The sequence below is a fragment of the Elephas maximus genome, chromosome 22, assembly GCF_024166365.1.
Source record: "Elephas maximus indicus isolate mEleMax1 chromosome 22, mEleMax1 primary haplotype, whole genome shotgun sequence".
NCBI lineage: Eukaryota > Metazoa > Chordata > Mammalia > Proboscidea > Elephantidae > Elephas > Elephas maximus.
Window position 1 is genome coordinate 5,318,266 of NC_064840.1, and position 12,050 is coordinate 5,330,315.

The 12,050-nt window shown below is 50.8% G+C and overlaps 1 protein-coding gene across 1 annotated transcript in view; it reads right to left on the bottom strand.

Moving 5' to 3' along the window:
- LOC126065533 (transmembrane protein 132B) overlaps positions 1-12,050 on the bottom strand; it is a 432,522-nt gene that overhangs the window by 242,222 nt on the left and 178,250 nt on the right. The window contains exon 2 of the mRNA XM_049865632.1: positions 1,510-2,401. Coding sequence (XP_049721589.1) covers positions 1,510-2,401 — 892 coding nt within the window. The remainder of the gene's footprint in view (positions 1-1,509; positions 2,402-12,050) is intronic.

A 12,050-nucleotide genomic window follows, 5' to 3' on the forward strand; every position in this document is an offset into this window, starting at 1 on the left:
TCACCAGATCTTCCTCCCAAGGAGCAGCTGGGTGGGTTCAAGCCATCCTTTTGGTTAGCAGCTCAGCACTTAACCATTGCACCACCAGGGCTCATTTATAGTCACATAGACATGTAAACACAAAATAAAACATCTAGAAGGGTATTCACAAAAATTATTTAAGAGAAAAACCCCATTAATTCCAGGGGAAGCATCAGGATTTGGAAGGAAACATTCACTTTTTTTGGGTTCCTTTAGTCTTGTTCCCGTGAATAATTCATGCATCGTTCGTGATGGGACCTCCCTTAGATTCCAGCCGGCCCCTCCACACGAAAGACCTCAATTTCAGCTGCACTGCCGCCCTCCCTGTCCCCATGGGTCACGTTTATTCTTTACTCTTCCTTTCTTTCAGGCTGTGACATTTATTGCCCCCCGCCGTCAGACCCACCCTGGAGCTCAGTGATGTGGGGCTGGGACTCCGGGTCTCTCCTTTGCCAGCAGGATCCCTGCTTTGTTCTGCCAACAAGGGGCCCCACTGGGAGCTCAGCAGGCAGGAGCCGGGTGGACGCGCCCCTTCCCGTAGGCTTCCTATTTGTTTCTTGTTGCATCCGCAGCGCCCCTGCCTTGCTGCATCACCCCAGCAGCCGCAGTTCTGTGGCCTGGTAAATCCAGGTTGCTGTTTTGCCAACTGTTGCAGAGCCAGCTTTATCGTGCCTGCACCTCCAGCCCCAGAGACACCAGCGCCAGCACTGCCCCCTTCTCAGAGGTCTGAGTTGCAGCCCCTGCTCCAGGCTTCAAGTTTTTGTTATTTTTAACCTCTTCCCTCCATTCTCCCAGCCCCTGAAGGAGGGTATAATAGTGGCTTCCTGCAATTGCTATTTCCCCCAAAACCTCAGTGTTGTCTTCTTGCCTTTTCAATCACCTAGTTAACCCTTTATTATACCTAGTTAATGATTTTTTATTTTAAGGTCTTGCTCTTAACCTACCTGGTGTGGCTCCTGTCCCTGGAATGGCCTCTGTTCCCCCAGCTTCAAATCTTTCCTTTCTCCTTCCCCACTGATTCCAATTCCACTCACCCTTCAATGCCCAGTTCAAGATGAAAACACGCTGCCCATCCCAAAGCCCACAGCTCTCATCCCCAAGCCATTAGGGTCTCTACTACTCTGCTTGAATTTGATAATCTATTGCAGGAGTTACAGTCTGAGGGCCAAATTCAGCCCTCTGCCTGTTTTTGTAAATAAAGTTTTATTGGCACCCAGGCACACCCATTTGTTTACCTATTGTTTGTGGCGGCTTTCAGGCTACAACCACAGAGCTGAGTAGTCACAACAGAGGTCATCTGGCCCACAATGCCTCTTCATCACCTGGCCCTTTCCAGAAATTTTCTGACCCCTGGTCTCCATTTCACAATTATAAGTCTCTTAAGTACACTAGATACTCAACAATCCACCAAGGCCCATCTTATTCATTGACAATTCATTGATTACCAAGAGATGACTTCTAACCCACCCACCCGACAGCGTCTCTCACCTGAGAGTGAAGTGGTCTGCCACAGAGCCACTGGTCAGAGAGACCAGGAAGGTGGCCGTGTCCCCTTCGCGGATGAGGTTCAGAGGCACCGAGATGACTACATTTTCGTCCAGGTTCACCAGTGACCACCGCAGGTCGTCTTGGGTTGGGTAGACCACGACGCTCCCAATCCTCTCCCGGGTGGGGAGTGGCAGCTGGGGGCCCCCCTGGCCCGAGTGGATGTTGTTCTCCCATTTGCCATCCTCCTCCAGGGGGCAGTCCCCATCCTCATCAGCCGGGTAGAGTGTGAAGAAAAGCTCCATGGCGGTGCCACCCAGCAGGGCCGGGATCTCTTCCTCCGGCTCCAGGTCCAGACCAGAGCTGAACCACTCGGGCAGCAGCTCCAGCTCGGCCACGCAGAGCCCTGGGGCCCCCTGCAGCCGGCAGCTGGCCGCCACTTCCCTGGCCTCGGGAAAAGCAAACATCTTGACGCAGGGCAGGCCACCAGCAAGGTCGCTGGCCTCCCAGTCCATCCCGGCGATGTAAAACAGGGTCTGCACTTTGGGTCTGTTGGAGTAGATGGAGCTGTCAAGGATGTGAGATTTCAGCTTCCAGTTGAAGGGAAAGTTCTCCAAGTTTCCAAAGGGTGTGGCCGTCAACATGAGCTCCTGGGGGATCGTCTTCTCCACTGCAAAGGGGCCGTAGCTGGCGTTGACAAGAGGGGGCCTCCTGGTGCGGTAGATGAAGAAGGGCTCGGCCCGGGCCTGCAGACTGGAGTTCCTGGTGAGGTCCTGGTTGGCCTCTTTCAGGAAGAAGAACTCCTGTGCACTCTCAATGTGGAAGCTGGCGGGGAGATAAGCGGGGAGCGAGGAAAACCTCTGCAGGCTCTCCATGACTCCTCGGCTCTGCGTCACTGCACGGGAGAGGAAAGCAAAGGGAGAATCAAAGCCAAGCTCTGATATGCAGTGAAATAAATGCAAATGCAGCCTCCACCCACCGCCCCAACAAACCGCCCACTGGCCACACCATCCAGCCCCAGGCTCGTCACAGTGAGAGTCGTGTAATTACAGAGGGTGTTCTTCAGGTCTTCCCTAAGAAACAATGCAGAGAGGGAAGAAGTCGTGTCTACCACTGATCAGAGGGGCCTAGGGATGAAGAGGTACCACCCTGGAGGGAAAACACTGCCTCCTTCTGGTCTTAAAAAGCCCAAGCCCAGACGACCATGGTCACCTCTGTTGTTAACCACCCTGCAGAGAGCAGGTTGCACACACAGCCACACCCACCACCCAGACATTGCACCTTCCTAGACGGATTGTTAAAGCTTTGCTAAGGAGCCCTGGTGGGGCAGCGGTTAAGCATTTGGCTGCTAACCAAAAGGTTGGCAGTTCAAACTCACCAGCCGCTCTGCAGGAGAAAGACGTGGCAGGCTGCTTCCATAAAGACCACAGCCTCGGAAACCCTGTGGGACAGTTCTAATCTGTCATACTGGGTCACTATGAGTCAGGATCTACCCCATAGCAATGGGTTTTTTAGTTTGGTGGCACAATGGTTAAGCGCTAGACTACTAACCTAAAGGTTGGTGGTTCAAACTCACCCAGCTGCTCCACAGGGGGAAAGACCTGGCAATCTTCTCCCATAAATTTTACAGTCTGTGAAACCATATGGGGCAGTTCTACTCTGTCATATAAGGTTTCCGTAAATCAGAATGGACTCAACAGCACCCAACAACACAAGATCAGTGCTTTATTACTTTAATATGTGTGCTTATTTCCATCACGTGTATCCGTGCCAGATACTTAGGAAGATTATTCACAGGGGACATTTCGACATCGCAGTAGTTCTTACTGAAATGAGGGTGAGGCTATGGACTAGCATTTCAATTCTAGTAATATCTCCCCCCTTGAGAGACGCTAGTGAAGATGCACGAACGTTGATCTGCAGGGATGCTCAATGCAGCCTCAGCTTGAGTTGCGAACAAACACACTTTAAGAGCAGAGGTGCTGCTATATGGGATCAAACTGACAACAGCAACTCGGAAGTGCAGATGGGAAGCTTGGGGGGCAGTGTGTTAATGGCGAGGAACAACTCAGAAAAGGGGGGTGAGAATGGTTGTACAACTTGAAGAGTGTAGTCAATGTCACTGAACTGTACCTGCAGAAATGGTCCAACTGGTGTATGTTTGGCTTTGTACGTTCTCAACAACAACAAAATAAAATGATTTCAAAATCTGTTTAAATTAAAAAGAGCACCGGTGTATATTCAGATGAGCACAGGTAATACAGTCAGAGGGGCACAGGTAATACAGTCAGAAGGGCACAGGTAATACAGTCAGAGGGGCACAGATAATACAGTCAGAGGAGCACAGCTAACACAGTCAGAGGAGCACAGGTAATACAGTCAGAGGAGCACAGGTAATACAGTCAGGGGGCACAGGCGCTACAGTCAGAGGGGCACAGGTGCTGGAGTCAGAGGAGCACAGGTAATACAGTCAGAGGAGCACAGGTACTACAGTCAGAGGAGCACAGGTAATACAGTCAGAGGAGCACAGGTAATACAGTCAGAGGAGCACAGGCACTACAGTCAGAGGAGCACAGGTAACACAGTCAGAGGAGCACAGGTAACACAGTCAGAGGAGCACAGGTAATACAGTCAGAGGAGCACAGGTAATACAGTCAGAGGGGCACAGGCGCTACAGTCAGAGGGGCACAGGTGCTGGAGTCAGAGGGGCACAGGCGCTACAGTCAGAGGGGCACAGGTAATACAGTCAGAGGAGCACAGGCACTACAGTCAGAGGGGCACAGGCGCTACAGTCAGAGGGGCACAGGCACTACAGTCAGAGGGGCACAGGTAATACAGTCAGAGGAGCACAGGCACTACAGTCAGAGGGGCACAGGCGCTACAGTCAGAGGGGCACAGGCACTACAGTCAGAGGGGCACAGGTAATACAGTCAGAGGAGCACAGGCACTACAGTCAGAGGGGCACAGGCGCTACAGTCAGAGGGGCACAGGCACTACAGTCAGAGGGGCACAGGCGCTACAGTCAGAGGGGCACAGGCACTACAGTCAGAGGGGCACAGGCGCTACAGTCAGAGGGGCACAGGCACTACAGTCAGAGGGGCACAGGCGCTACAGTCAGAGGGGCACAGGCGCTACAGTCAGAGGGGCACAGGCGCTACAGTCAGAGGGGCACAGGCGCTACAGTCAGAGGGGCACAGGCGCTACAGTCAGAGGGGCACAGGTAATACAGTCAGAGGAGCACAGGTACTACAGTCAGAGGGGCACAGGTAACACAGTCAGAGGAGCACAGGTAACACAGTCAGAGGAGCACAGGTAACACAGTCAGAGGAGCACAGGTAACACAGTCAGAGGAGCACAGGCACTGCAGTCAGAGGAGCACAGGTAACACAGTCAGAGGAGCACAGGCACTGCAGTCAGAGGAGCACAGGTAACACAGTCAGAGGAGCACAGGCACTACAGTCAGAGGAGCACAGGTAATACAGTCAGAGGAGCACAGGTAACACAGTCAGAGGAGCACAGGCACTACAGTCAGAGGAGCACAGGTAATAGAGTCAGAGGAGCACAGGCACTACAGTCAGAGGAGCACAGGTAACACAGTCAGAGGAGCACAGGTAACACAGTCAGAGGAGCACAGGCACTACAGTCAGAGGAGCACAGGTAATAGAGTCAGAGGAGCACAGGCACTACAGTCAGAGGAGCACAGGCACTACAGTCAGAGGAGCACAGGTAATACAGTCAGAGGAGCACAGGTAACACAGTCAGAGGAGCACAGGTAACACAGTCAGAGGAGCACAGGTAATACAGTCAGAGGAGCACAGGTAATACAGTCAGAGGGGCACAGGCGCTACAGTCAGAGGGGCACAGGTGCTGGAGTCAGAGGAGCACAGGTAATACAGTCAGAGGAGCACAGGTACTACAGTCAGAGGAGCACAGGTAACACAGTCAGAGGAGCACAGGTAACACAGTCAGAGGAGCACAGGTAACACAGTCAGAGGAGCACAGGTAACACAGTCAGAGGAGCACAGGCACTGCAGTCAGAGGAGCACAGGTAACACAGTCAGAGGAGCACAGGCACTGCAGTCAGAGGAGCACAGGTAACACAGTCAGAGGAGCACAGGCACTACAGTCAGAGGAGCACAGGTAATACAGTCAGAGGAGCACAGGTAACACAGTCAGAGGAGCACAGGCACTACAGTCAGAGGAGCACAGGTAATAGAGTCAGAGGAGCACAGGCACTACAGTCAGAGGAGCACAGGTAACACAGTCAGAGGAGCACAGGTAACACAGTCAGAGGAGCACAGGCACTACAGTCAGAGGAGCACAGGTAATAGAGTCAGAGGAGCACAGGCACTACAGTCAGAGGAGCACAGGCACTACAGTCAGAGGAGCACAGGTAATACAGTCAGAGGAGCACAGGTAACACAGTCAGAGGAGCACAGGTAACACAGTCAGAGGAGCACAGGTAATACAGTCAGAGGAGCACAGGTAATACAGTCAGAGGGGCACAGGCGCTACAGTCAGAGGGGCACAGGTGCTGGAGTCAGAGGAGCACAGGTAATACAGTCAGAGGAGCACAGGTACTACAGTCAGAGGAGCACAGGTAACACAGTCAGAGGAGCACAGGTAACACAGTCAGAGGAGCACAGGTAACACAGTCAGAGGAGCACAGGTAATACAGTCAGAGGAGCACAGGTAATACAGTCAGAGGGGCACAGGCGCTACAGTCAGAGGGGCACAGGCACTACAGTCAGAGGGGCACAGGCGCTACAGTCAGAGGGGCACAGGTAATACAGTCAGAGGAGCACAGGTACTACAGTCAGAGGAGCACAGGTAATACAGTCAGAGGAGCACAGGCACTACAGTCAGAGGGGCACAGGCACTACAGTCAGAGGGGCACAGGCACTACAGTCAGAGGGGCACAGGTAATACAGTCAGAGGAGCACAGGCACTACAGTCAGAGGGGCACAGGCGCTACAGTCAGAGGGGCACAGGCGCTACAGTCAGAGGGGCACAGGCGCTACAGTCAGAGGGGCACAGGTAATACAGTCAGAGGAGCACAGGCGCTACAGTCAGAGGGGCACAGGCGCTACAGTCAGAGGGGCACAGGCGCTACAGTCAGAGGGGCACAGGTAATACAGTCAGAGGAGCACAGGCACTACAGTCAGAGGAGTACAGGTAATACAGTCAGAGGAGCACAGGTAACACAGTCAGAGGAGCACAGGCACTACAGTCAGAGGAGCACAGGTAATAGAGTCAGAGGAGCACAGGCACTACAGTCAGAGGAGCACAGGCACTACAGTCAGAGGAGCACAGGTAACACAGTCAGAGGAGCACAGGTAACACAGTCAGAGGAGCACAGGCACTACAGTCAGAGGAGCACAGGTAACACAGTCAGAGGAGCACAGGCACTACAGTCAGAGGAGCACAGGTAATAGAGTCAGAGGAGCACAGGCACTACAGTCAGAGGAGCACAGGCACTACAGTCAGAGGAGCACAGGTAATAGAGTCAGAGGAGCACAGGCACTACAGTCAGAGGAGCACAGGCACTACAGTCAGAGGAGCACAGGTAACACAGTCAGAGGAGCACAGGTAACACAGTCAGAGGAGCACAGGCACTACAGTCAGAGGAGCACAGGTAACACAGTCAGAGGAGCACAGGCACTACAGTCAGAGGAGCACAGGCACTACAGTCAGAGGAGCACAGGCACTACAGTCAGAGGAGCACAGGCACTACAGTCAGAGGAGCACAGGCACTACAGTCAGAGGAGCACAGGCACTACAGTCAGAGGAGCACAGGTAATAGAGTCAGAGGAGCACAGGTAACACAGTCAGAGGAGCACAGGTAACACAGTCAGAGGAGCACAGGTAACACAGTCAGAGGAGCACAGGTAATACAGTCAGAGGAGCACAGGTAATACAGTCAGAGGGGCACAGGCGCTACAGTCAGAGGGGCACAGGCACTACAGTCAGAGGGGCACAGGCGCTACAGTCAGAGGGGCACAGGTAATACAGTCAGAGGAGCACAGGTACTACAGTCAGAGGAGCACAGGTAATACAGTCAGAAGAGCACAGGCACTACAGTCAGAGGGGCACAGGCACTACAGTCAGAGGGGCACAGGCACTACAGTCAGAGGGGCACAGGTAATACAGTCAGAGGAGCACAGGCACTACAGTCAGAGGGGCACAGGCGCTACAGTCAGAGGGGCACAGGCGCTACAGTCAGAGGGGCACAGGTGCTGGAGTCAGAGGAGCACAGGTAATACAGTCAGAGGAGCACAGGCGCTACAGTCAGAGGGGCACAGGCACTACAGTCAGAGGGGCACAGGCACTACAGTCAGAGGGGCACAGGTAATACAGTCAGAGGGGCACAGGCGCTACAGTCAGAGGGGCACAGGCACTACAGTCAGAGGAGCACAGGCGCTACAGTCAGAGGGGCACAGGTAATACAGTCAGAGGAGCACAGGTAACACAGTCAGAGGAGCACAGGTAACACAGTCAGAGGAGCACAGGTAACACAGTCAGAGGAGCACAGGCACTGCAGTCAGAGGAGCACAGGTAACACAGTCAGAGGAGCACAGGCACTGCAGTCAGAGGAGCACAGGTAACACAGTCAGAGGAGCACAGGCACTACAGTCAGAGGAGCACAGGTAATACAGTCAGAGGAGCACAGGCACTACAGTCAGAGGAGCACAGGCACTACAGTCAGAGGAGTACAGGTAATACAGTCAGAGGAGCACAGGTAACACAGTCAGAGGAGCACAGGCACTACAGTCAGAGGAGCACAGGTAATAGAGTCAGAGGAGCACAGGCACTACAGTCAGAGGAGCACAGGCACTACAGTCAGAGGAGCACAGGTAACACAGTCAGAGGAGCACAGGTAACACAGTCAGAGGAGCACAGGCACTACAGTCAGAGGAGCACAGGTAACACAGTCAGAGGAGCACAGGCACTACAGTCAGAGGAGCACAGGTAATAGAGTCAGAGGAGCACAGGCACTACAGTCAGAGGAGCACAGGCACTACAGTCAGAGGAGCACAGGTAATAGAGTCAGAGGAGCACAGGCACTACAGTCAGAGGAGCACAGGCACTACAGTCAGAGGAGCACAGGTAACACAGTCAGAGGAGCACAGGTAACACAGTCAGAGGAGCACAGGCACTACAGTCAGAGGAGCACAGGTAACACAGTCAGAGGAGCACAGGCACTACAGTCAGAGGAGCACAGGCACTACAGTCAGAGGAGCACAGGCACTACAGTCAGAGGAGCACAGGCACTACAGTCAGAGGAGCACAGGCACTACAGTCAGAGGAGCACAGGCACTACAGTCAGAGGAGCACAGGTAATAGAGTCAGAGGAGCACAGGTAACACAGTCAGAGGAGCACAGGCGCTACAGTCAGAGGAGCACAGGTAACACAGTCAGAGGAGCACAGGCACTACAGTCAGAGGAGCACAGGCACTACAGTCAGAGGAGCACAGGTAACACAGTCAGAGGAGCACAGGTAATACAGTCAGATGCCTGGACTTGATTCTGGCTCTGCTGCTTCTGAATTAAGGAACCTTAAGCAGGTTACTCAGCCTCTCTCTGCTCAAACGTCCTCATACACAAACCCATTGCTGTAGAGTCAATTCCTACTCATAGTGACCCTACAGGACAGAGTAGACCTGCCCCCTAGGGTTTCCAATTCCTACTCATAGTGACCCTACAGGACAGAGTAGACCTGCCCCCTAGGGTTTCCAATTCCTACTCATAGTGACCCTACAGGACAGAGTAGACCTGCCCCCTAGCGTTTCCAATTCCTACTCATAGTGACCCTACAGGACAGAGTAAACCTGCCCCCTAGGGTTTCCAATTCCTACTCATAGTGACCCTATAGGACAGAGTAGACCTGCCCCCTAGGGTTTCCAATTCCTACTCATAGTGACCCTATAGGACAGAGTAGACCTGCCCCTTAGGGTTTCCAATTCCTACTCATAGTGACCCTATAGGACAGAGTAGACCTGCCCCCTAGGGTTTCCAATTCCTACTCATAGTGACCCTATAGGACAGAGTAGACCTGCCCCCTAGGGTTTCCAATTCCTACTCATAGTGACCCTATAGGACAGAGTAGACCTGCCCCCTAGGGTTTCCAATTCCTACTCATAGTGACCCTATAGGACAGAGTAGACCTGCCCCCTAGGGTTTCCAATTCCTACTCATAGTGACCCTACAGGACAGAGTAGACCTGCCCCTTAGGGTTTCCAATTCCTACTCATAGTGACCTCATAGGACAGAGTAGACCTGCCCCTTAGGGTTTCCAAGGCTGTAATCTTTACGGAAGCAGACTGTCACATCTTTCTCCCACCCTCATATACAATGCAGGATAATAATAAATTGTACCTCATTGGATTCATAAGGATTAATAAGTTAATAAATATTAAGTTCCTTCAACAGTGCCTAGCACGTAGAACGGCGCAATCTTTATTTACCTGCTATTAACAACAACACTTACTATTATTATTTATTTTAATTTGTACTAAACTTTCATCAATAGGAGACTAGATAAGCTGTACATGTTTACAGTAGAATTACAGGCTGTTATTAAAAAAAAATGAGATAGCACTATATGTACCTACTTGAAAAGATGTCCACAATATGTTATTAGGCACATTGCAAAGTATGAAACAAAGTATAAATGTGCCATATACGATCTTATTTGGGTAAATTTTAAGAATTCTATAGGCATTTTTTACAGGCATGTATGTAAATGTGTATATATTTAACTGTGTGTGGTTACAAAACCCAAAAGAAAGATTTACTTTTTACCATCTATGCTTCTTTTTTTTTTTAAGTTAGAACAAACAGGTATTATTTTATTCATTTAAAAAATACATATTTTTAATGTGTTTCTCCCCAAAGGGCACAAAGAACAAAGACCCAATAAGTTTTTCAAACTGCAGACAGCCCACCAGGAGCCAGAGGCAGGCAAATCAGGCCAGGAAGCTGCCCCCAAATCAACCTTCACCCTGGTCAGACTTTCCCACCAACTCAGGAAGAGAAGAAGCCTGACTCTGGTGTTTAAAACGTAGCATCGCAAGAAGACGGAAGACAAATCACCACCACTCCACCATCCTGACTCCTGGTAACTTTTTTTCTGCAGCCCGTTACAAATTCTGCAAAATATGGTTTTTTATTGATTTCAAAATTTTATGGCCTTCTCAAGGCTGTCCTTGGTGAGCTTTCCATTTGCAGAGGGTGACAAAATTCTAATTGAGAGACTGCAAAAAATACACAACCACGTAGGGGCTGATGCAACCTTTCTTTCAAGAAGGTGTTTAGAAAGTGCCATCAACATGGCTGGTCCCATGTTGGGTTTATTGCTTAGGAAGGAGGGTAATCGCTTACACATCTTTCCAATAGTTTATTTAACTATATACATATAAAAAACTCATTTATTATGTTTTCATCAAGTGTTGTGTAGGGATACCACAGGGTCAAGACAGACATGGTTTCTGCCCCAAAGAGTTGGCAAGCTTTGGAAGAGGACATGGCTAACACACACAAAGCAATTAGGAGACTGAGCATCAAGGCCCTAAAAAATGCCCATCCCAGAAACTGCCCATCTAGAAAATTGTTCTAAGGAAATAATCAAGAGATTGGGAAGGACGTTAATGTCCAAGCATGTTCATCACAAGCATGAATTAAAACAGAAACAGGCTGGAAGCAACCTGAAAATTCATCATTAGGGAAATGCTTCAATAAATTATTAGAGCCCATCTATGTATGTGGTCCACCACCCATCTGTCAGTCTGTCGTACTGTGGTGGCTTGCATATGTTGCAACGATGCTGGAAGCTGTGCCACCAATATTCCAAATACCAGCAGGACCACCCATGGTAGACAGGTTTCAGTGGACTTTCCAGACTAAGACAGACCAGGAAGAAAGGCCTGGCTATCTACTTCCAAAAATTACCCAATGAAAACCCAATGGATCACAACAGATAAAGTGCTAGAAAACGAGACCTTTAGGTTGGAAAGTGCTCAAAATACACAGTGGCCACAATAATGGTCTCAAGCACACCAACGGTCGTGAAGATGGCGAAAGGCCAGGCAACGTTTTATTCCGTTGTACACGCGGTTACTATGAGTCGGAGCCAACTTAACAGCAGCTAACAACAACGCGCACATGATATTGAACTGCCATCAAAACCATCATTTCAGCAAACATGTAGCGCCATGGGAAAACGCTTAAAACATGGTAAGTGAAAAAGCAGACGTCAAGACTTTGTTTAAATGACCCCATATCTGAGATCTATCTATGCCAGTCTACACACACACACATCTATGTAAACATGCATACACATGATACATTCACTTTCATAATATAGACCCAGGTTTCCTCCTAAATGTGCCCGTACAGACGCTCGGGATTTGGATCAAAGACGGGACAGGGCAACGCCTTTGACGAACGAGCATCACCTACAGGACAGTTTGAGCTGCGGCCGCCACCAAGGGGCAGTGTATATTTTGACAATGCCAAGCAATGCAGAAGCACCATCCTGGATGAAA